Source organism: Mandrillus leucophaeus, unplaced genomic scaffold (genome assembly GCF_000951045.1).
Source record: "Mandrillus leucophaeus isolate KB7577 unplaced genomic scaffold, Mleu.le_1.0 Scaffold835, whole genome shotgun sequence".
Classification (NCBI taxonomy): domain Eukaryota; kingdom Metazoa; phylum Chordata; class Mammalia; order Primates; family Cercopithecidae; genus Mandrillus; species Mandrillus leucophaeus.
Genome location: NW_012109086.1, coordinates 85,616 through 109,365, shown reverse-complemented (window position 1 = coordinate 109,365; position 23,750 = coordinate 85,616). Strand labels below are relative to the sequence as shown.

At 52.5% G+C, this 23,750-nt stretch overlaps 1 protein-coding gene across 1 annotated transcript in view; it reads left to right on the top strand.

Annotated features, from left to right (window-relative positions):
* Positions 1–23,750, top strand: part of ST14 (suppression of tumorigenicity 14 (colon carcinoma)) — a 48,148-nt gene that overhangs the window by 20,886 nt on the left and 3,512 nt on the right. The window contains exons 2-16 of the mRNA XM_011968275.1: positions 5,263–5,445; positions 5,701–5,828; positions 6,038–6,108; positions 6,929–7,086; positions 7,302–7,337; positions 7,629–7,869; positions 11,266–11,405; positions 11,748–11,845; positions 13,433–13,542; positions 13,656–13,786; positions 14,908–15,012; positions 15,378–15,488; positions 15,578–15,691; positions 16,017–16,139; positions 17,006–17,192. Coding sequence (XP_011823665.1) covers positions 5,263–5,445; positions 5,701–5,828; positions 6,038–6,108; positions 6,929–7,086; positions 7,302–7,337; positions 7,629–7,869; positions 11,266–11,405; positions 11,748–11,845; positions 13,433–13,542; positions 13,656–13,786; positions 14,908–15,012; positions 15,378–15,488; positions 15,578–15,691; positions 16,017–16,139; positions 17,006–17,192 — 1,936 coding nt within the window. The remainder of the gene's footprint in view (positions 1–5,262; positions 5,446–5,700; positions 5,829–6,037; positions 6,109–6,928; positions 7,087–7,301; positions 7,338–7,628; positions 7,870–11,265; positions 11,406–11,747; positions 11,846–13,432; positions 13,543–13,655; positions 13,787–14,907; positions 15,013–15,377; positions 15,489–15,577; positions 15,692–16,016; positions 16,140–17,005; positions 17,193–23,750) is intronic.

Sequence of the window (23,750 nt, the reverse complement as noted above, 5' to 3'; positions counted from 1 at the left end):
ATGGGGTTTCACCATGTTGGCCAGGCTGGTCTCAAACTCCTGACCTCAGGTGATCTACCTGCCTCGTCCTCCCAAAGTGCTGGGATTAGAGGCGTGAGCCACCACGCCCGGCCTACGTTTCTTTTTTTTTTTTTTCGAGACAGAGTCTCACTCTCTTGCCCAGGCTGTAGGGCAATGGCATGATCTCAGCTCACTACAACCTCCGCCTCCCGGGTTCAAGCCATTCTCCTGCCTCAGCCTCCTGAGTGACTGGGACTACAGGCATGCACCACCACGCCTGCCTAATTGTTTTGTAGTTTTAGTAGAGACAGGGGTTTCACCATGTTGGTCAGGCTGGTCTCAAACTCCTGACCTCAAATGATCCGCCTGCCTCAGCCTCCCAAAGTGCTGGGATTATAGGCGGGAGCCACTGTTCCCAGCTACATTTCTTATACTTATATACACATACACAGTCTGTTCAGAGTCTAGCTGAAATCTCTGTTTTCTCATTCTTAAGTATGATTAGACTACCAGAAGCCACCAGATGTCTAAAGAAAACCTAGCCTGAAAGAAAGTCAAAAGGGAAGTTCCAAAGATAATATAAAAATATCTAGTTGCAACTGGGTACAGTGGTGCACCCTGTAGTCCCAGCTACTCAGGAGGCTGAGGCAGGAGGATTGCTAAAGCCAGGAGTTCAAGACCAGCCTGGGTAACATAGCAAGACCCTGTATCTTAAAAAAAAGATTGCATTGCATCTATAGCTAAATTTGAGACTAGACATTTTAATACTGAGTCTTCTAATCCATGAACAGCATATATTGCTTAACTAATTTAGGTCTTTTAGAATTTCTCCCAGCAGTATTTTGCATCTTTCAGTGTACAGGTTTTGTGCATTTTTTGTCAGATTTACCTCTAAGTATTTCATATTTTTGAAGCTATTGTAAAAGGTGTCTTTTAGTTTTAGTTTCCAGTTGTTCATTGCTGATACGCCAGTACAAAGACAGCTACGGGAGTGTTTCTCGCAGCTCTATTTGTAATGACCTCAGATTGGAGACACCCCAAATGTCCATCAATAGGTGAACAGGTAAACACATGCTTGTGTACCCAAACGATGGGATAAATGCAGCAACAACCGAAAGGCATGCACTGCTGTGCACACAGGAACCTGGGTGAGTCTCAGAGGAATCGTGCGGAGTGAAAGTAGCCAGATGGAAGAGCGCATACTGCAGAACTCTATTTACATAAAGCTCTGGGAAAAGCAGCCTGAAGCAGATGCGTGGTTTCTTGGGGACAGGAAATGGATTCAGGGAGGAACATGTGGGAGGGGCCAGGAGGAGACTTTGAAGGCCATGGACATGGGCATCATCTTAGCTGTGGATGGTTTCATGGGTGCATATGGATGCCCAAAATTGTACACTTAAATATATACACTTTATTTTATGCAATAATACCTCAATGAAGCTATTTTTTAAATTTAATGGAAGGTTTGCAAGAGCAAGTCAAAGAAATTCCCAAAATAGAACCAAACACTGAAGAAACGCAAAATACAGGAGAGAAAAGACGACAGCTAGAGGCGTAGAGGATCCATTCTTATCCGTGATGTTCCAAAATGTCATCACAATACAGTCTGTTTGGCTATATGTGCTGCTTCATTTGTCTTTCTCACCATTCACTGAGCCCTTTGAATTGGAAGATTTAGGACTCTCTTCAGCTCTTGGAAATATCCTTCCAGTATTTCTTTGGTAATGGTCTCTTCTCTGCCAGGCTCAGAAAAGATTGGGCTCAAGTATTCTAGAAGACAGAGGTGAGACAAGAAAGGACATTGTTGGAAATCCCCAAATCTCCACCTCGGCCCCAAGCCAAAAGACAAAGACCCCAGCAGACTGCCACAGTGGATGGGAAAAATAGTCGGGAGAGATCGAATCAAAGAATATCTGGGCTTGAGGACCCCAGGTACAGGGGAAAGCTGTCGTGAGAGGTGAAAAGAAGGAGAAAGAGTCTCTTCTACATGTTCCTGAATGCTAGTGGCTGGGTTTGAATCACTCCAGCCAGGAGATTAGAAAATTATTCTCTGGAGCAATGGAACCATCCACAGGAAGATGTATATAGTCTAACAGTTGGGAGTGCCCAGAAAAAAATCTGTTTCGCCACTTACTTGTGTCCCCCCCAGTGAAGCCAGTTGTGGCATGGCATGCACACAGAGCTTCCAAACAGCCTTCAGGAGCTTGTTTCTAAATAAAAATAACCACCCAGAATCCCCCAGCATTTGAAGAAAGTCTTCAACATGGAAGAGAAAGTCAAAAACAGGGAAAAGATACTCAATGGAAATATAAAGATGAGAAGGTTTTGCATTCATGAAGCAAATACAAGATGCCATAAAAGAGGAAAATTCAAAGAACAAGAAAGCTCTTAGAAATTAAAATTTTGATACCAAGAATGAAAAACTCAATTGAAAGGTTAAAAATAATGAGATGGATAATACAGAGAAAGGATAAATAGAGGATAAATATAATAAGGATTAAAGAAAGGTAGACCAGGGAAGATGAAAAGGAGACATAATCTAAAAAATAAGACAGGAAAATCACTTTGGGAGGCTGAGATGAAAGGATAGCTTGAGGCCAGGAGTTCGAGACCAGCCTGGGCAACATAGCAAGACCTTGCCTCTACAAAAAATTATTTAAAAATTAACTGGACACGGTGGTGTACAGCTATAGTCCTACCTACTCAGGAGGCTGAGGTGGGAGGATTGCCTGAGCTCCGGAGTTCAAGGTTACAGTGAGCTATGATTAGACCACTGCACTCCAGCCTAGGCAACACAGCAAGACCCTGTCTCAAGGAAACAAAAACACCCAATTCAAAGCACATCCTCAAGGCTTTCAGAGGAAGACAGCGAAGTCATAAGTAAAAGATAATGAGTTTATAACATTATCATATTTCTCAAAAACAAATTAGAAGCTAAAAAACAATAGAGCCATCAGAATTCTTTTCTTTTCTTTTCTTTTCTTTTCTTTTCTTTTCTTTTCTTTTCTTTTCTTTTTTTTGAGACAGTTTCAGTTTGCCACCCAGGCTGGAGTACAGTGGTGCAATCTCAGCTCACTGCAACCTCTGCCTCCTGGGTTCAAGCGATTCTCCTGCCTCAGCCTCCTGAGTAGTTGGGATTACATGCACGGGCCACCACACCCAGCTAATTTTTGTGTTGTTAGCAGAGACGGGGTTTCACCACGTTGGCCAGGCTGGTCTCGAACTGCCGACATCAGATGATCCACGTGCCTCGGCCTCCCAAAGTGCTGGGATTACAGGCGTGAGCCACTGCGTCCAGCCTGAGCCCTCAAAATTCTAAGTGAAAATTATTTTAAACCTGTAGTTCTATACCCAGCCAAACTTCCATAAATGTGAGTGTAGAATTAAGGTATTTTCAGAAACATGCAAAGTATCAAAAAACATTCTTCTCAGAAAGTAAATGTTCGTCTCTTCTGGGTCTTTATAGCTAGAAAAAAATTTTTAAAAAGTATATGTTCCACCAAAATGAAGTGTAAACCAAGAAAGATGAAGACATGGAATCCAGGAAATAAGGGTTTTAATGCAGAAGAAGATTAAGAAAAATCCCAGGGTGATGGTGAAGGAAGTTCTGGACAACTGCTATGAGAAAGGACAGGGGGATCTAGAAGTGTGGCCCTCAGGAAGAATATGAAATAAGTTATTTAACAGATTTTATATGTAGAAGATTGAGAAGAGTACTGCAGAGCTCTTAGACTGTATGTAAAGATTTGGGTACAAAATAAAAAGTAACACCAGTAAGTGAAAATTCACAGCGGGAAAAACAAAGAAATTGTACAAAGAAAGGAAACATAATAGTGAACAATATTTTCACAGGCTAATAATGAAAACCTAGAGTATGGATATGATTTTTTTTCAACTTTGGGCTTGTAACTATTGGGAGGCTTGGGAGAGAAAGGGCGGAAGGACACTAAAATCCACATTGTCATAATAGAAAGTCAACCGATTTCTAGATGGATGAGTCAAGAGATTATGGTGTTGCCATAATATTTAGAAATATAGAGACGACTCCAGAACAAGCAGCTTGAAGACATTTTAAGTGGCTGCCTGGGATGTGTTTCTGTGTGATATTAGATCAAGTCACAAATATAGCCAATTAGGAAACCAAAATTGGAGTTTTAAGTATCCCAGTAAGGCAGGAGTGAGGAGAATCTTTCATGCAGTGAGTTGATAGTGGGTAAATGTCACAAACCAAGACATGTCAGCTTAAATTTACACTGTCGAATTATGAGATCACTACCAGAAGAACGACATCAGGAAACCGTTAAAAGGGCCAACACATGTGGGTTTGGGATGGGCTGTTGCTTTTGTTGTGAGCCGTATTGAGTGGGTATGAGGTAGTTAAACCGCAAGTGCCACAGCGCCAGGCCATGGTGCGTCCCCAGGATTCAGGGCGGGTAGATGGCATGTGCTATGGGCAGAAACCTTTGCCAGTCCGTCACTGTGGGCAGCAGACAACCCACCCGCCCCTCCATATTCTGGCCCCTCCTCATGGATACCCTTGGCAAGGAGGAACCCAGGGAAGTCGCCATCCTGTTTGTTGGGCATTTGGTTTGTTTGCTTTTCCTTCTCTTGGCACTGCACATGGGTGTGGATTCCCCACAGTGGGCCTCACTGTGCTTTCCGGTCCTGGACTGGGGTTCCCAAGGTTAAACACAGAGCAGCTTTTTTCCACGATGGCACCACCTTTTTACTTTTGGCTGGTTAAGGCCACTGGGTAGGGTGTGCAGTTGAGTGCTGGCCACAGGCTCCTGGGCCAGGTGATAGGGGGACTGAATCTGGTAGGGGCTGTGTCCCAGGGAGCAGGGCCTGCTCGTAGAAGTCTGCACAGGGGCACCATAGTTGCCAGTCATGGTCCTGGCCTGGGGCCCCTCTCCGGGGCACCCACCTATGTCAAAGATGATTCACTGAAGGGAAGACCTCGAAGACCGGGTTTCGACAGCCCTTCATTGCGTTTTAATTTAAATGAACAATTCATAAGCAATGATCGCCTGGTGCTGTCCAGACCCTGAGATGCGTGGTCCGGAAGGCCGACCTCATGTTCCTCCCAGAGCATGCCCAGGGTTCATGTCTCAGAGTCTGCACTCTGGGCAGTGGTCCCCATGCCTCTGGGGGAAGCCCCCTTCTTCTCACCCAAGCCCCTGCTTTCTTCTCCAAGCCGGACCTCACAAAATGTGAACATCTTCCCCAGCGGGGCGCAGGGGGAGAGGGGTGAGAGGGTCTGAGTGCTGGCAACTCTCTCCCGGCAGAAAGTGAATGGCTTGGAGGAAGGCGTGGAGTTCCTGCCGGTCAACAACGTCAAGAAGGTGGAAAAGCATGGCCCGGGGCGCTGGGTGGTGCTGGCAGCCGTGCTGATTGGCCTCCTCTTGGTCTCACTGGGGATCGGCTCCCTGGTGTGGCATTTGCAGTGTGAGTAAAGTGGGGGCTGGCTCCAGGGAGGACGAGGAGGGGTGGCTGTCCCTCCTCCCTCAGTGGACAGACCCAGGGCCGCCTACTGAGGACACGAGGGTCTCTTGGCCTCTCTGGAACCCTGATGGGGGTGATGGGAAGCAGTCAGGGCTGGCCGATTGCTCCCTCCCACCATTCATTCCCCGTTGTGGATGGCGAGGGACAGGCGGGGGTGGTACCACCTCCCCTGACCGAGCGCCTTCTGGTCTCACACAGACCGGGATGTGCGTGTCCAGAAGATCTTCAATGGCTACCTGAGGATCACAAATGAGAATTTTGTGGATGCCTACGAGAACTCCAACTCCACTGAGTTTGTAAGCCTGGCCAGCAAGGTGAAGGACGCGGTGAGTGCAGCCTGCCCAGAGCCCTGCCTGGCTGTGTGCCCTGGTGTCCCACCTGCTGGGCAGCAGGGACGTACCTCGCCTGTGCTCCCAGGGCCCTGGGATGGGGGTGATGTGGGACGGGCCCGGGCCCCAGAGGGGAGGGGGCAGCCCGGGCTTAGGGCAGTGTCATCGCTGTGTGGGGCCCGCCTTGAGTCTCTGCCCTTCCTCAGCTAAAGCTGCTGTACAGCGGAGTCCCGTTCCTGGGCCCCTACCACAAGGAGTCGGCCGTGACAGCCTTCAGGTGGGTGCAGACAGAAGGCTCAGTGGGATGCATCCCAGTCTGGCTGGGAGTGTGATCGGGGTGCAGTGTGTGGGGCAGAAAGCGGGAGATGGTGCTGGAGGTCCTGGCCTGGAGAACCAAGGAGGGTCCTCGCCGTGTCCTCCTGTGCGTTACTTGGCAGCCTGACTCTTCTGCCCCCATGGCAAAGGTGACTGCAGCTGTTGCTGTGATGAGCTGCCCAAAGGCTTGTGAGGTGCTTGGCATGATGCCAGGAATGGCTGTGATTCTTTGTTGTTTTTCCACATTTGGGTTTGGGGGAGTCGGGGTGCTCAGGCAGGCTTCAATGAGTCCCCATATTTTCTGTGCTTGTACAGTTTTTCACGCATACTTTTGTAAAAAAATAGACTTTCTTCTCAAACTGCTTTTTATTTTGCTAGTTCGTTTGAACCCTGGGGAATGCTGTGTGGCAGGTGGCATTCCCAGTTCCTTTCTCAGGTCGGAAAACAGGCTCAGGAAGGCGACACTCGGGGTGTCCTCGCTTGTGGGCAAATTCCAGTGGGTTCCCCCCGCCTCATTCCTACCCCTGAGCGGCCTCCAGAATTGGTCTGGTGGGGGTGAGACTGAGAGCAGCGGGCAAAGGGGCAAGTCCACTTGCTTCGGGGTGGGAAGAGGGGTGACACAAAAGAGGAGCTGGGGCAGGGCCTCTGCAGATGGAGGGCCCAGGTGGGCCCCCGCGGGTGGTCTGAGTGGCCCACGTGCCCTGGAGTCGCTCTAGGCGCACGTGGGGGAAATGGGGCCCAGAGCTCCGCCTCAGGGCCCCCCCCCCCCACTCTCTCCCCAGCGAGGGCAGCGTCATCGCCTACTACTGGTCTGAGTTCAGTATCCCACAGCACCTGGTGGAGGAGGCCGAGCGCGTCATGGCCGAGGAACGCGTAGTCATGCTGCCCCCGCGGGCACGCTCCCTAAAGTCCTTTGTGGTCACCTCAGTGGTGGCTTTCCGTGAGTCCGAGGGTCGGGGTGGGCATGGGACTGGCCAGCCTTCCCTGGAGTGGGGCTGGGCCCTGGACCATTGCAGGGGACTGGCACTCCCAGGGCCCAGTGCACCAGAGAGACAATTATGTGCTGGCCGGGCACCTCCCTTTAGATAATAAGGAAGCAGGAATAAGGAAATGGATTGTATCAGGAAATTCTTTATTCTCCTTCTTATTCTTCAGCCACTGACCCCAAAACTGTACAGAGGACCCAGGACAGTAAGTATCGTGCCCACCTCCTCCTCTGGGGGGGGAAGAGGGGAGATGTGGCCAGATGCCCTTGAGCCAGTGGGGTCCCCAGTGCATGTCTCTCTGAATGAAGTATACTACGATGATTTTTCCAGGCCCTTCCTCTTCCAGGCCCTTCTGAGAAGCCCCTTTCCTGATTTCTCGAGGCCCAGGGCAGCCTGGGGCATCTCAAAGGGGCCAGGCCCACGGGGTCTCAGGTTCCTCCCCCAGCTCTGCCCAGTCCTGCCCCCACACACGCCCTTCTTCTTGTCTCCTGCGCAGACAGCTGCAGCTTTGCCCTGCACGCCCGCGGTGTGGAGGTGATGCGCTTCACCACGCCCGGATTCCCTGACAGCCCCTACCCCGCTCACGCCCGCTGCCAGTGGGCCCTGCGGGGGGATGCCGACTCAGTGCTGAGCCTCACCTTCCGCAGCTTTGACCTTGCGTCCTGTGATGAGCGCGGCAGCGACCTGGTGACGGTGTACAACACCCTGAGCCCCATGGAGCCCCACGCCCTGGTGCAGTGAGTACCCCGGGGGGGGGTGGGGCTGTGGGAGCTTGGCAGCTGCCCCATAGGGGGCCAGCTTCTTCAACGGATTGCAGCACAGGCCTGGGATACAGTTTACGACTCTTGGCCACAGGCCACTGCCAAACGTCCAGGCAGCAAGGGGCATGTGTGGTGTGATCCTCAGCTGGAGCTCCAGTGGAGTCTGGGAAGTGATTTTTCTCAGCCTTGGCAAGGCAGAGGAAGGCTCTGTGGTCCCCAGATACCAAATCCAGCCTGTGCAGGGCGTGTCCCCCTGAACTACCAGAGAGAAGGCTCTGCCCACAGTTGTAAAATGTAGGCTTTGTTATTCAGCTATATGAAGGCCAACAGATCAGGAGATGACTGCCCTTGAAAAGACAATTTTGTTGGTGGGCATGGTAGCTCATGCCTATAATCTCAGCGCTTTGGGAGGCTGAGGCGGGAGGATCTCTTGAGGCCAGGAGTTTGAGACAAGCGTGGGCAACAAGACTCTGCCTCTATAAAAAATAAAAAGCTTAGCTGAGTGTGGTGGTGCATGCCTACTCAGGAGGCTGATGCAGGAGGATCTCCAACTGAGGAGGTCAAGGCTGCAGTGAGCTGTGATTGCACCACTGCACTCCAGCCCGGGCAACAGAGCAAGACCCTGTCTCAGGCTACACGAGGAAGCACTAGGTTGGTCAAGGGGTAACAGGAATGAGGGGAAAATGTAAGCAAGAGCCTTTATTATGGACCAGGCATGGTGGCTCATGCCTGTAAGCCCAGCACTTTGGGAGGCCAAGGCGGCTGGATCACTTGAGATCAGGAGTTTGAGACCATCCTGGCCAACCTGATGAAACCCTATCTCTACTAAAAATACAAAAATCAGCTGGGTGTGGTCTCTACTAAAAATACAAAAATCAACTGGGTGTGGTGGTGGGCACCTGTAATCCCAGCTACTCGGGAGGCCAAGGCAGGAGAATCACTTGAACCTGGGAGGCAGAGGTTGCAGTAAGCCAAGATCGCACCACTACACTCCAGCCTGGGCAACAGAGCAAGGCTCTGTCTCAAAACAACAACAACAACAAAAAGAGCCTTTATATGGTTTACACAGAAAAGGCAAGACAAATCAGGGTGAGAGGTTTAGAACTGACTTGTTCGAATAATTTTAGTAGGCTCTGGGGCATAGGAGCTGTCCCTAGTTCTCTGATACTTGGGTCTGGGGTGGTTAGGGCAAAGAATAGTGGCCCTGAGTGTGAGATCCTTTTGGAGGAGGTGGGGCTGGGCCCTCCATGGGTGGGTTTGTATAGGGAAGGTTTGCTTGCAGGTGAGTCCTTTCCTATCTCTAAGCATTGGCCAGCCCTCCACAGTCAGCAGGGCCCCAGATGTCAAAGCACCCACATTACAGAAAACGGAAAGGCGTGGTTAATGCACCTGTGGGATACCCCACGTCAGGGTGGAGCGTACTGCGCAGAGGTGCTGTGCGTGGTGGGTGAGCCGCCTCTCCCGCACTCGCTGGGCTAGAGCCTTCTGTGGCTGACTATGGAAATGAGCTGGGCGGACGTTTAATGATTAATAATGGGCTAAAATTCAGGCCAAGAATAATCTAGAACCATCTGCTGCCACAGCTTCGCAACCAGGACTTCTTTTCCATCTCTCTAATTTATTAATCGCACAACAAAGAAGTACGTGGTCCCAGTGGGAAAAAGAAATTGACAAGCAAAAGGAAGACTAAAGTCACTCGTCATCTTACTGCCTAGAAACAACCACTGTTAATTCTTTTTCTTTGAGACGGAGTCTCGCTCTGTTGCCCAGGCTGGAGTGCAGTGGCAAGATCTCCGCTCACCGCAACCTCCGCCTCCCGGGTTCAAGCAATTCTCCTGCCTCATCCTCCCGAGTAGCTGGGATTACAGGCATGCACCACCACAGTCAGCTAATTTTTTTTTGTATTTTTAGTAGAGATGGGGTTTCACCATGTTGGTCAGGCTGGTCTCGAACCCCTGACCTCAGGTGATCCGCCTGCCTTGGCCTCCCAAAGTGCTGGGATTACAGGCATGAGCCACAGCACCTGGCCAAATTTTTGATGTCCATTCTCCCCCAAAATTTTGATGTTGCCTGTTTTGCTGTGTGTGTGTTAAGAAATAGGATTATCCCATGCGTGCAGTTTCATTACCTGCTTTAACAAATGAAGTGTATTATGATGATCTTTCCAAATCAGTCACCCTGTCTCTCAGGGTTTTTATAAAGTTACATTGTTTAGAAGGAGGGGACACAATCAGGATGATATGGTTGTGAGCAGTGTGGACTCTGGAGCTTGAATGCCTGAGTTTAAATTCTAAGCCTGCCACTTATTAACCATGGGATGTTGGGCAAGTTACTGAAAATCTCTGTGTCTCAGTTTCCTCACCTCTGAGCTATAGGGATAACAGTATCTACTCCATAGAGCTGTTATGAAGATTGTGAGTTAATAGATTTAAGAGCACCGAGAACCATGCCAGGCATGTTCCTCTTTTTTTTTTTTTCTTTTCTTTTTTTTTTTTTTGAGTCTCCTGGTTGCCCAGGCTGGAGTGCAGTGGCACAATCATAGCTCACTGTAACCTTGAACTCCTGAGGCTCTGGCCTCACCCCTGAGTAGCTGGGACTACAGGCAAGCGCCACCATGCCCAGCTAGTTTTTTTGATGATGGAGATAAGGTGTCACTCTGTTACCCAGGCTGGTGTGAAACTCCTGGCCTCAAGGAATTCTCCTGCCTCGCGGCCTCCCAATATTCTGGGATTATAGGCCCGACCTTGGCATGTTCTTGATAAATGTTGGTTGTTACCACTGCTATTGTTCTGATTGAACCCACAGCTTATGTAGTAAATCCTCTGTTGTGGGCATGTATCATGTCTAGGGTGTTGCTTTTTTCTTTTTCGAGATGGAGTCTTGCTCTGTCACCCAGGCTGGAGTGCAGTGGTGCCGTCTTGGCTCATTGCAACCTCTGCCTCCTGGGTTCCGGCGATTCTTCTGCCTCAGTCTCCCGAGGAGCTGGGATTACAGGCATGCGCCACGACACCTGGCTAATTTTTGTATTTTTAGTAGAGACGGGGTTTCACCATGTTGGCCAGGCTGGTCTTGATCTCCTGACCCCAGGTGACCCACCCACCTTGGCCTCCAGGCGTGGGCCACTGTGCCCGGCTGGGTGTTGCTCTTTTAAACAAAGGTGAACTGTTTATCACTAACTCCTTCCATCAGTGATTGTGTGGGGGAGGGACTTACCTGAATGAAGGTCTTTTCGACTCCATTCTTAGCCCTCTGTGGATGGGACCAGAGTTAGGGATGGGGTCCTCGGGCACCTCTGCCTGGGAGCCTGGTTTGGGTGTGTGAGAAGCTTGGGTTCTGCCGGCTCTTCCTAATGCCCACCCTCTGCCCCCACAGGTTGTGTGGCGCCTACCCTCCCTCCTACAACCTGACCTTCCTCTCCTCCCAGAACGTCCTGCTCATCACGCTGATAACCAACACTGAGCGGCGGCATCCCGGCTTTGAGGCCACCTTCTTCCAGCTGCCTAAGATGAGCAGTAAGGAAGGGCAGGGCAGGGCGGAACTGCCCGCGGGCCGCGGAGAAGGGGAAGGCCTTAGTGGGGGTGACTGAGCTTAGGAGGCCACAGGCTGGACCCTGTGGCTGGGGAGCTGGCCTAGGTCAGCAGCAGAGGCTGAAGCTTGAGCCAAAGGCATCTGGCCGACCGCCTGGGTCAGGAGCCCTCCTGAAGCTTCAGCTCCCGACACCCGGCCTTCCTGGCTGCTGTGCAGCATCCAGGCGTCCAGGAGGCAGCTCCAGGCCTCAGGCTGCAGAGTCCTCGCCTGCCTGCTTGGCCGGGCAGGTTCCTGATCCTCTTGCTTTCTCCCACCTTTCCTCTCAGGGTGTGGAGGCCACTTACGTAAAGCCCAGGGGACATTCAACAGCCCCTACTACCCGGGCCACTACCCACCCAACGTTGACTGCACATGGAACATTGAGGTAGGAACTATGGGGTATGTGAACGTGTGTGTGTGCGTGTGAGCATGTATATGCACATGTGTATGTCTGTGTGTGTGTGTGCGTACATGTGTGTGCATGTGTTTGCATATGTGTACATGTGTGTGCATGTGTGTGTGTGAGAGAGAGAGGTGGATGGCAAATGAGGAAGACAGAAGAAAGGGAAGAGGAGATCTTTTTTTAACCCCAAAGAGGCAGCCAAATGTGGTGACTCACACCTGTAATCCCAGCACTTTGGGAGACCAAGACGGGAGGATCACTTGAGGCTAGGAATTCAAGATGAGCCTGGACAACATAATGAGACTTCATCTTTAAAAAAAAAAAAATACAAAAATTAGCCAGGCATGGTGGTGCACGCCTGTGGTCCCAGCTACTCAGGAGGCCGAGGTGAGCGGATCATTTAAAGCCAGGAGTTAAAGGCTACAGTGAGCTATGACAGTGCCATTGCACTCCAGCCTGGGCAACAGTGAGACCCTGTCTCAAAAACAGCAAAAACAAATAAACAAATCCCAAAGAGATCATGTGTCTGGGGGTCAGGTCTTCCCCTGCAGTGTCAGGCAGACCCAGACTCATCCTAGCTCCTTGTCAGGTGACAGAACGACCTGGGCAGTTGCTGAAGCTCCCTGGGCCTCAGCTTGTCCCTAGGTGAAGTGAGGGTGACAGTGCCTGGGTCTCAGAGGTGCCATCAGGAAGAAATCAAAGAAGGTGTGTGAGACAAGAGAGTCACCTGTCTGTGCCACTCACGCCTTCCCAGCCAGAGCTGCCTCCCTTTCCTTTCTTTAAAAATGTCAGGAGGGCCGGGCGTGGTGGCTTATGCCTGTAATCCCAGCACTTTGGGAGGCCAGGCAAGTGGATCACGAAGTCAGGAGTTCGAGACCAGCCTGGGCAACATGGTGAAACCCTGTCTCTACTAAAAATACAACAATTAGCCGGGTGTGGTGGCCCGTGCCTGTAATCCCAGCTGCTCGGGAGGCTGAGGCAGGAAAATCGCTTTAACCTGGGAGCCGGAGGTTGTGGTGAGCTGAGATCTTGCCACTACACTCCAGCCTGGGCGACAGAGCGAGACTTCGTCTCAGAAAAAAAAAAAAAAAAAAAAGAAAAGAGGCCAGGTGTAGTGGCTGGCACCTGTAATCCCAGCATTTTGGGAGGCCAAGGCAGGCAGATCACCTGAGGTCAGGAGTTCGAGACCAGCCTGACCAACATGGTGAAACCCCATCTCTACTAAAAATACAAAAAAATTATCTGGGTGTTGTGGCATGTGCCTGTAATCCCAGAGGCTCGGGAGGATGAGGCAGGAGAATTGCTTGAACCCGGGAGGCGGAAGTTGCAGTGCGCTGAGATCTTGCCACTGCACTCCAGCCTGGGCGACAGAGTGAGACTCCATCTCAAAAAAAACAAAAACAAAACAAAAGCGAAAACAAACAAAAAGTGCTGGGAGAACTTTCCAGCCTGTCTTGACGGAAGGCATACCGTCTCTCCCTGGTCCATGCCGCCGCCTCCCTTTGACGTCCTCAGGTTCAGGGAGGAGGGAGGGAAGCCACAGATTCCCAGCAGCCTCTCTTCCCTCAGGTACCCAACAACCAGCATGTGAAGGTGCGCTTCAAATTCTTCTACCTGCTGGAGCCTGGCGTGCCTACGGGCACCTGCCCCAAGGACTACGTGGAGATCAACGGGGAGAAGTGAGTCCCGGGGGGTATGGGGGCTGCCTGGCCCATGCTGCAGGGGGAGGGGTCCCACCAGCCCCCCGGCTCCCAGCTGTCCCTCCTCATCTTGTGCCCCGCCTCTGCTCCAGGTACTGCGGAGAGAGGTCCCAGTTCGTCGTCACCAGCAACAGCAACAAGATCACAGTTCGCTTCCACTCGGATCAGTCCTACACCGACACCGGGTTCTTAGCTGAATACCTCTCCTACGACTCCAGTGACCGTGAGTGAACGTTGTGGGGAGGAGGGAGATGCATGTTCTGTCTACCCTGCATCTCGTTAGCATCATGCTTTGCTGATTCTAAAATGCTGGAGAATGTAAGAGCATCTCACCCCTGCCGTACCTTTGCGAGGAAAACACGCTACCTTTGATGCATTAATTAAGGCAGGCTGGCTGTGAGCGCTGGTACACACTGTGCCCTTTCCTTCTGGGTCACAGTCCCAGCATGAGGTACCCGCGGCTGGAGACGCCCCTCATCTGAGCTCCCCCGCCATCTGTCCCTCAGGCCCACCTTCCTGTGACTTTGATCATCTGTGCTTGCCTCTGTGGCCTGTTAGCACCGTTAGGTTCATAGGGTAATTTTGAGACACATTAGGAAGTACCGTTGGCTGTGTGAGCAGCGGTTCTTCCACATATACAATGTGTTTTTATTTCAACCCTGCATCATAGAATAACCTTGAGAAGACATTTAACTATGCTTAGGAATCCAAATTTAAGGTAAAATTCAAGGGCCTAGCTCATCGCCAAAAGGACACTCAGATAAACCAACACCTTTGATCTAAACACTTACCTGTGACTGAATTGTACCTGTGCCGAGGTGGTGACAATGGCCTCCTTACAACTTTGTCATCTGCAAAGTGGTCAGATGCCTCCTGATTTCAGAAACATTGAAATATGGAAAATGTTTAGAGTGAAGGAAGCGCGATGCCGCACTGCATTTGGACAGGACACATCGCATGCATCGGGGACCTGCTGAGTGTCACAGGCAGGGCCTGGCCCTCGGAGTCCCCAGGCGGCCCAGCACACAGGGCAGGGCAGGGCCTGCGACCAGCCGGCCTCTCTGCAGGGCACCCGGGGCTTCCTGGGCTTCGATCCTCAGTGGTGGGGAAGGACCCTGCCAGCTCAGGTTGGGGTCTGTGGCCAGCCCCCTTCCCACACGAGCTGCAGGTGCAGGAACCCCTTTGGCACACCTTGGTGGGCCTGGGCAACCCCTGCCCTGGGCCACAGCACCCACCCTGCTCCTCTGTGTTTGTGGCTGGGAGGTTGGCCCGAGGGAGGGAGCCGAGAGCCAGTGGAGGGAGGTGGGTGGATGCTGGGGGCCTCAGGCCTGCTTGTGCCCACAGCGTGCCCGGGGCAGTTCACGTGCCGCACGGGGCGGTGTATCCGGAAGGAGATGCGCTGTGATGGCTGGGCCGACTGCACCGACTACAGCGATGAGCTCAACTGCAGTGAGTCCAGCTGGGAGCCCCGGTCTCCCCACCCTCCTTCCCCGCCCTGCCTGCGTCCCATGGCCCTGCTGGCTGACTGCCGAGGCAAAAAGGCTGGAGGTGGTGGGAGTTTTTGCTCTCGGCCCTGTGTAGGGACCTCTGGCCTCCCTCCCCACCCTGCCACATGGAGATCTTGGCCTCTGTGGGGCAGGTGACGGGGTGTCTCGGAAGTGCTGAGGTCAGCTTGGTAGCTGGTGGAGCAGGGCCACTTGGGTCTCTCTGCAGATCGGAAAGTGGTCCCCAGGTAGCTCTGATCGCCTGGGCATCCTGGGGAAGCAGTGAGTGATGAGGGCCTCACAGCCGACCCTCCCCTTACCCCACTCCAGGTTGCGACGCCACCCACCAGTTCACATGCAAGAACAAGTTCTGCAAGCCCCTCTTCTGGGTCTGCGACAGTGTGAACGACTGCGGAGACAACAGCGACGAGCAGGGGTGCAGTGAGTGCTGGGGAGGGGCGGCCTGGGTGGGCAGGCGGGCGGGCCAGCTCCCGGTGGCTCCTGGTGGCTGAGTCCCGGTGCCTCTCCAGGTTGTCCGGCTCAGACCTTCAGGTGTTCCAATGGGAAGTGCCTCTCCAAGAGCCAGCAGTGCGATGGGAAGGACGACTGTGGGGACGGGTCCGACGAGGCCTCCTGCCCCAAAGGTGAGGCCCGCCCCACCCACCTTCCTGCTGGGGGCCTCGCCCCTGGAGGAGGCAGCCCTGAGCACACCCACGCACAGGATGCCCCGAGTTTAATGAACACAGACCACCTGTGGGTGAAGTGTGATGAGCAAGGGCTCTGGAGGGGGGAGAATTTTCCAGAAGGTGGAGAACCTGTAGCAGGGCTGAGAGGCCAGTGGACGTGGGTGGGGCAGGCCTGGGGGAGGAGGTAAGGTGCAGGGGCCATGAGGCGCCATGGGTGGTTTCTGGCTTCTGGTCAGATGCTGCAGAGGAATTGATCCCCTCCCTTGTCCTCCTCCTTGAACAGTGAACGTCGTCACTTGTACCAAACACACCTACCGCTGCCTCAACGGGCTCTGCTTGAGCAAGGGCAACCCTGAGTGTGACGGGAAGAAGGACTGTAGCGACGGCTCAGATGAGAAGGACTGCGGTGAGCGAGGCGTCTGAGTACGGTTGTGCAGGTCGTTCACTGTGTGAGATGCCCACCAGAGGGCGCACCTGGAGGCGCAATCCCGCCAGCGCCTCGCTTAGCAGCTCTGTGCTTGCGTCTCCTAGCGGAAAGGATAGCCCTGCCAGTTGTCATGAAGGCACCACCCCACGGGCTGGCTCTGGTCTTGGAGAAAGGCGCGTACAGCCAGCATCTCAGGGCTTCTGTAGCACGGCGAGGTCGTGGCTGCAGTGCGTTGCTGGCCCTTGCTGTGTAGACACAGCTGTAGGGGAGTAGCCTGGAGAAGAGCAGCCCAGCTCACCCGAGCCCAAGGCAGGGTCTCACCCTCGCCCGCCCATACTTTAATTTGCAGTCTCCGTGTTTCAGAAGCGTTGGCTGGCCACGGGTTAGATTTGAGCACAGCTGCAGCTATTCTGTGACCTCACATCAGTGGTTCATTCGTCCCTCTGAGAGCTGTGTCCCTCAGCATTCAAAGATGCTTCTCCCTGCTCCACGCCGCCCCCTCTCCTCTGACGCCCCAAATGACGTCCAATCAGGCAGATGACACCCAAATCAAAGTGAAGCTGAGCAGCCGGCCTCCGGAGGCCCTCGCTGCATTTGTGAGGGAGGGGGAGGTGGGAAGATGCGGGTTTGAATTTGGGAGTGGGGAGAAGGAGGGGCATGTGGGAGTCTGTGAAGCTCAAAGGTAGTTTTGGGGGTCCCTCATGCCCTGGCCACTCCAGCAGTGCTGTGCACGCCAAAAGCTGGCTTCCCCACACAGGGTCTCCTGGCATCCACTGCATGTCCCCTTGGGGTTCGATGTCCCCACCTTGACTTGCTGTCCTCTGGTTCTCTGCCCCCCTCTGCAGACTGTGGGCTGCGGTCATTCACGAGACAGGCTCGTGTTGTTGGGGGCACAGATGCGGATGAGGGCGAGTGGCCCTGGCAGGTGAGCCTGCACGCGCTGGGCCAGGGCCACATCTGCGGTGCTTCCCTCATCTCTCCCAACTGGCTGGTCTCCGCCGCGCACTGCTACATCGATGACAGAGGATTCAGGTGGGTCTCTGGGTGGGCAGCAGGGAGCGTCCTTACTGGCCCCTTGCATCTGGGAGTCATGCCAGGGTGGGTTGGCACCAAGGAAGGGCATTGGAGGGGTGAGCACATGTGTTAGTCCATTCTTGAGCTGCTCTAAAGAAATACCTGAGACTGGGTCATTTATAAAGAAAAGAGGTTTATTTGGCCCATGGTTCTGCAGGCTGTGGAGGAAGCGTGGTGCCAGCCTCTGCTTCTGGTGAGGGTCACAGGGAGCTTCCACCAGTGGCAGAAGGTGAAGGGGGAGCAGGCACGTCACATGGCGAGAGCGGGAGCAAGAGAGAGCAGGAGGAGGTCCCAGACTCTTAAGCAGCCAGCCTCGTGTGAACTCACAACTCACCCATCACCATCGGGAGGGCACCAACACATTCAGGAGGGATCTGTGACCAAAACACCTCCCACCATGCCCACCTTCAACACTGGGGATCCCATTTCCACATGAGATTTGGAGGGGACAAGCGTCCAAACCAAATGAACAGATATCCCAGGACGGGGCTTAGTAACAGTAACAATAAAAACTCACTGTATTCGGTGCCCACTGGCAGCCAAGTGCTGTCCCTGTGCCTCTCCTAAGACCCCCAGCAAGTTAGGCAGGTCGATTGTATCGTCATTGTACAGAAAGTAAGGTTCAGAGAAGTAGAGCTGTTTGCTCGAAGCGGCACAGCTGTTAAGTGGCAGAGCCAGACTGGAGCACGGGTGTGGTCTCCGGTGAGTCTGCACTGCACGACTCCTCGGATTGGCCAACATGAGCTTTGGATTCATGCTCCAGCTCTGGCTTGCCGGTGACCCTGGGCAGGTTATTCAAACTTCCTAGGCCTTGGGATCTTCACTGATGATGGTGACAGTATCAGTTCCCACCCTTAGAGTTGTGAGAATTAAGTACGATGCTGTACCTGGGTCACTTTGCGCTGTGCCTGGCACATAGTAGGTGCTCAGCAGGTCATGGCCTCAGACACACAGGCAGATGAGAGGCCTGGAAGGGTCACGTGGGCATCCCAGGCTGCGCTATTTGTGTCTTAGCTCCCGGCCTCTCTGGGCGTCTGGCCATTGGCTGAAGGAAGGAGTTTTAGGGCCTGGCTTGCTCTGAAGAGGCAGGCGCAGGGGCGTGGGCCTTCCAGGAGAGTCCACCCTCGGGAGAAGCGGATGCGCTTTCTGCTGGCTGCATGATTTTCCGTGGTAGACAGCTCCAGGAGCAGGTGACCCAAACGCTCAGCTGCCCTTTGCAGGGAGGAGAGATGGGCCCACAGCAGGAGGGAGGCCTGCAGCACAGATGGAGTGTGCTCAGACACGTGCACAGGGCTTGGGTGATGGAGACAGACAGCAAGAGCCTGTGGGGAGTGGACCCAGCTCCATGGTCCCCAGCTTTGCTGGGTGCTTGACATGTGGCTTTGTCCAGCCTGAGACTGTCCCTTGTCTCATTCTGTCATACCCAACCTCACCCAGAGCAGGGATGATTTTTTTTTTTTTTTTTTTTTGAGTAATGTGAGCTTAAGAATTGTGTGTGTGTGTCTGTGTGTGTATGTGAGTCAGAGTCTCACTGTGTCACCCAGGCTGAAGTTCAGTGGTGTAAATCATAGCTTGCTGCAGTCTCGAACCCCTGGGCTTGAGCAGTCCTCCTGCCTCAGCCTCCCAAGTAGCTGGGACTACAGGCATATGCCACCATGCCCAGCTAGTTTAAAATTTTTGTAGGGACAGAGCCTTGCTAAATGCTAAGCCTGGCCTCCAGCTCCTAGGCTGAAGTGATCCTCCCATCTTGGCCTCCCAAAGTGTTGGCATTACAGATGTGAGCCACCATGCCTGGGTCAACCACTGCTCTTTGAGGTTGGCTTCTGTGCCTCTTTGACATGCCCCATTCTTTCCTTTTTTGAGCCACGTCCTTGCTTTCTGGCACTACAAGGTACAATAGGCTCATCTTGTGTTTCCCCAGCCCAGCCCTAGGACCAACCATTTCTCCAAGGAGGCGTTTATTGGGGATGGTATTTAGAGACCAAGTTCCAGTTGCTTAGTGTGTTCATTGTCACCACGGTGTCATGTCCAGGCCCCGTCAGCAGGTGGAGCTAGGAAATGGCTGGGTGCATACTAGGAACACCACTGCTGTCCTGTACTGCTTTCTCCTTTCCTTTGCTTCATTGCTTCCTTTCTTATTTCCTTCTCCTTCATCCTGTGTTGATCATCAGTCATGCTTCTGCCAATGTGTAGTGCAATTAATATTCAACACCCATGGTTATTATTGACACTAGAGAGACCAACGTGAATAGGACTTGGTCCCTGCAGATTGTGTGCCACAGACTTGTGAGGGTAGGACATGACACACTCGTGCAGTAAGTGCTGTGCCAGGGCTGTGTCCAGGCTCCCTTGGGCCCAGCATGTGGAGTTTAGAATTTTAAACCTATATGCCTGAGGGACTGGGGAGGGCGACTGTTGGGAACACTCAACATGGGTGTCTGAATTGAGGTTGAAGGTGAGGGTGTTTGTCAGCTGGACCAGGTGGCTCAGACCTTCCAGACAAAGGGAATGTCGTATGCAGAGGCAGGGAGGTGTGAGGTGTGCAGGGGCCTGGTATCAAGGGACCCTGAGCACAGGGCTAAGTCATCATGCATTCATCGGGCACTGCTGGGAGGCGGCATCACGTTGCGGTTAAATGCACAGGCTGCCTAGGTTCCAACTGTGGTCTACAACGTATTAGCTGTATGATCTTTGGCAAGTTGCCCTCTCTGTGCGAGTCCTCATCTTAAAAAGGGTGACCCTACCTTGCAGGGCTGTTTCAGGGATAAAACAACTTACTGTGTCAACATCGAGAAGAGTGTTTGGGACATCAGAATTTCTACCTGAGCACTTGCGATTCCCAACTGCACTCCAGCCCCTGGGGTCACCATGGGGGATAGCAGTGGCTGCATCTTCACAACCAGTCTCTCAGCTACTGGTAGACGTGCATGCCTTAAACATTAGAGGCTGAGTCTGCTGATATAATCAAATACTGTCAGACTTACCAATTGGCTGAGTTTGCAGAGAGGGCTTCATGAAAGCGGGGTCTTGAGCTGAGGTTGCCAGGTGAACAGGGAGGGCTTGGAGGAGGGAGGTGGAAACCTGCAGGCACAGGGCAAAGAGCTGGATGGGGGTGTCCATGCTGGGTATTGGGATCATGAGGAATTGAGCCAGAGGGACGAGGATGGCTCTCCCCTCTCCCCCATCCCATGATAACCTTTCAGCTACATCCTTGCCTCCTGGGCGTTCCTGAAACATTTCTACTCTCTTCTATTTGCACTGCCACCATCTTGCTCGTCCCAGCTCACTGTAGCCCGGACAGCTGCAGCACCTCTCCCCATCCACTTCCTTTCCTCTCAGGACTCTGTCTGCACCACTCGAGCCCGGAGTGATCTTCCCAAAATCTGGTCACCCCAATCTGTTGCTCAACGCCCGCCACGGCTTGCCGTACAAAGCAGGAACTCCTTCATGACCGACATGGCCATGTTATCTGGCCCCTGCCCGTCAGTCCGGCCTCAGTCTCCAGTGCGGTCCTCATGCCTTCCCCATGCTCAGTGTGAGGGCTTCCTGAACATGCTTTGCTCTCTCTTTTTTTTTTTTTTTTTGAGAGCGAATTTCACTTTTGTTGCCCAAGCTGGAGTGCAATGGTGCGATCTCCTCTCACTGGAACCTCCACCTCCCGGGTTCAAGCGATTCTCCTGCCTCACCCTCCTGAGTAGCTGGGATTACAGGCATGCACCACCACGCTTGGCTAATTTTTTGTACTTTTAGTAGAAACGGGGTTTCACCATGTTAGCCAAGCTAGTCTTGAAATCCTGACCGCAGGTGATCTGCCTGCCTTGGCCTCCCAAAGTGCTGGGATTACAGGTGTGAGCCACTGTGCCCGGCTGCCTTTGTTCTCTTTAAACTTGTGGCATTCTCCACTGCTTCAGGCCATAGCTGGCCAGGCCTATGTGATGGCTTGGTTCATAACTCACTTCATTTCCGGACTCCCAGCCCATCCTCTTCCACAGCTTTCTACCCAGTCCTCTGTGGAACCCTTCGTGTCATGTTGTAATCGGTGGTTTTCATCTCTCTCCCCGTGTACACGGTGAACCTGAAGACTGGGTCATAGATTACATCACAGATGCCCAGGGATTGTTGAGTGAATGAGTTGATGCAGGGGTGAGTATGTGGTTCGATGTGAGCAGGCTGGGAAGCCATCAGAAAGGTCAGGTCAATTAACAGTGAACGCAGAAGGCCTGGGTGGGTCCCAAGGCCTCACCTGGCAGCTCTTGGGAATCCTTTTAGGCTGTGGAATGGGACAAAAAGGATCTCACAAAAGCAGCTTTTGGGAAGTCATTTTCTGGTGGCAACAGATTACAGTGAAGCGAGATCGGGTATAGCCCAGCTTGGAAAACTGAACTTCGGCCTAGGCCTGCGATTCTGTAGGGAGTTGGCTGTAAAAAAAGCCAGAACGGGGCCGGGCACAGTGGCTCACGCCTATAATCCCAGCACTTTGGGAAGCCAAGGCGGGCGGATCACCTGAGGTCAGGAGTTCGAGACTAGCCTGACCAACATGGTGAAACCCCATTTCAAAAAATTAGCCAGGCATGGTGGCAGGTGCCTGTAGTCCCAGCTACTTGGGGGCAGTTGAGGCGGGAGAATCACTTGAGCCTGGGAGGTGGAGGTTGCAGTGAGCCAAGATCATGCCACTACACTCCAGCCTGGACAACAGAGTAAGACTCCATCTCAAAAAAAAAAAGAAAGGAAGGCCAGAAGGGGATGGACGCCGGGGCAGCGAGAGTGGACCAGGGCTCAGGCAGGCATGGGGAGAGATGTGGAGGCAGAGGCTCGGTTTAGTGCTCCAGGGTCGGGGAGGTGCCCTGGCTGGGTGGTTCAGTAACCTTTTGACTTTCCTGAGAGGTGAGGGAAAATGAAGCGGGTGTTCATGCCTTTCTCTTGTCACATACATTTTCTATTTTAGATATGTATTTTTCCAATGCTTTATTTTGAAATTTTTCAAACCTACAAAAATGTTGTAAATACAATGAATGAAAAAAAGGACTAGTACAGTGAACTTTTTTTTTTTTTGAGACAGAGTCTCGCTCTATCCCCAGGCTGGAGTGCAGTGGGGTGATCTCAGCTCACTGCAACCTCCACCTCCTGGGTTCAAGCAATTTTCCTGCCTCAGTCTCCAGAGTAGCTGGGACTACAGGTGTGTGCCACCACACCTGGCTAATTGTTTGTATTTTTAGTGGAGACAGGGTTTCACCATGCTGGCCAGGCTGGTCTCGAACTTCTGACCTCATGATTCCCCTGCCTCGGCCTCCCAAAGTGCTGGGATTACAGGCATGAGCCACCGCACCTGGCCATACAGGCAACACTCTTATACCTCTGATCTACATTCAGTGATTGAGTTAATCACATTTGCTTTCTCTCTGTTTGCACCTGCGTGTATTTTTCCGAACCATTTCCCAGTTGGGGGCAGCCATTGTGAGGCTTCCCACCAGGTGCCTTGGCCTGTGTCTGCAAGAACGGGGACGCTGTCCCACACTGAGAAATGGCGGCATTGCTTTGTGCTGCGAGCTGATGTACGCATCGTAAGTGTCCTCCAATCATGCCCGTCGTGTTCTTCTTTAGAAGGTTTTTTTTTTTTGAGACATACTCTATCGCCCAGTCTAGAGTGCAGTGGTGCAATCCAAGCTCACTGCAACCGCCACCTCCCGGGTTCAGGTGATTCTCCTGCCTCAGCCTCCTGAGTAACTGGGATTACAGGCACCTGCCACCACGCCCGGCTAATTTTTGTATTTTTAGTAGAGATGGGGTTTCACCATGTTGGCCAGGCTGGTCTCGAACTCCTGGCCTTGTGCTCCTCTCACTTGGAGCTCCCAAAGTGCTGGGATTACAGGCGTGAGCCACCGCGCCCGGCCTTCTTCGGAGCTTTTTTAAAAAAGTTCTAGGATGCAGTCAAGGGTCATGCCTTGTATTTAGTCATTAGGTTTCTTTAATCTCATTTTAATCAAGAACAGTTTCTCTATGCCTTTTATTTTTTGTTTTTTTTTATGGCATTGACATTTTTGAAAAGTTTGGGCCAGTTATCTTACAGGATGCCTCGCAATTTGGGTTTTCCCGACTGTGTTTTCATGGCTGGGTTAGGAAGCAGTGCATGGGTGGTGCTGTACACTTCTCAGGGAGAGCATGATCCCCCGTGACAGTGGCTGATTGGGAGAGGAGCCTGAGCACCTGGCTCGGGGAGCCCAACAGATTTGGCCACATCATAAAGGGGCTTCCACCTTGGTTGGGAATACACCATCACAGGTGATTCTTTGAATCAGCGTGAGTGTCTCGTTCTCCAGCCGTATTTTACCTGGCGTCTCAGTGTCCGTTGGTAATTCTCACATTTGTTGATTATTACTGTGGTAGGTGAGAATGTGGTTCCTTATTGTACTGTTTCTTCAGCATTTAGGATCTGATCACTTTTTCTTTCTCTCTTTCTCTCTCTCTCTTTTTCTTTCTTTCTTTCTCTCTCTCTTTTCCTTCCTTCCTTCCTTCCTT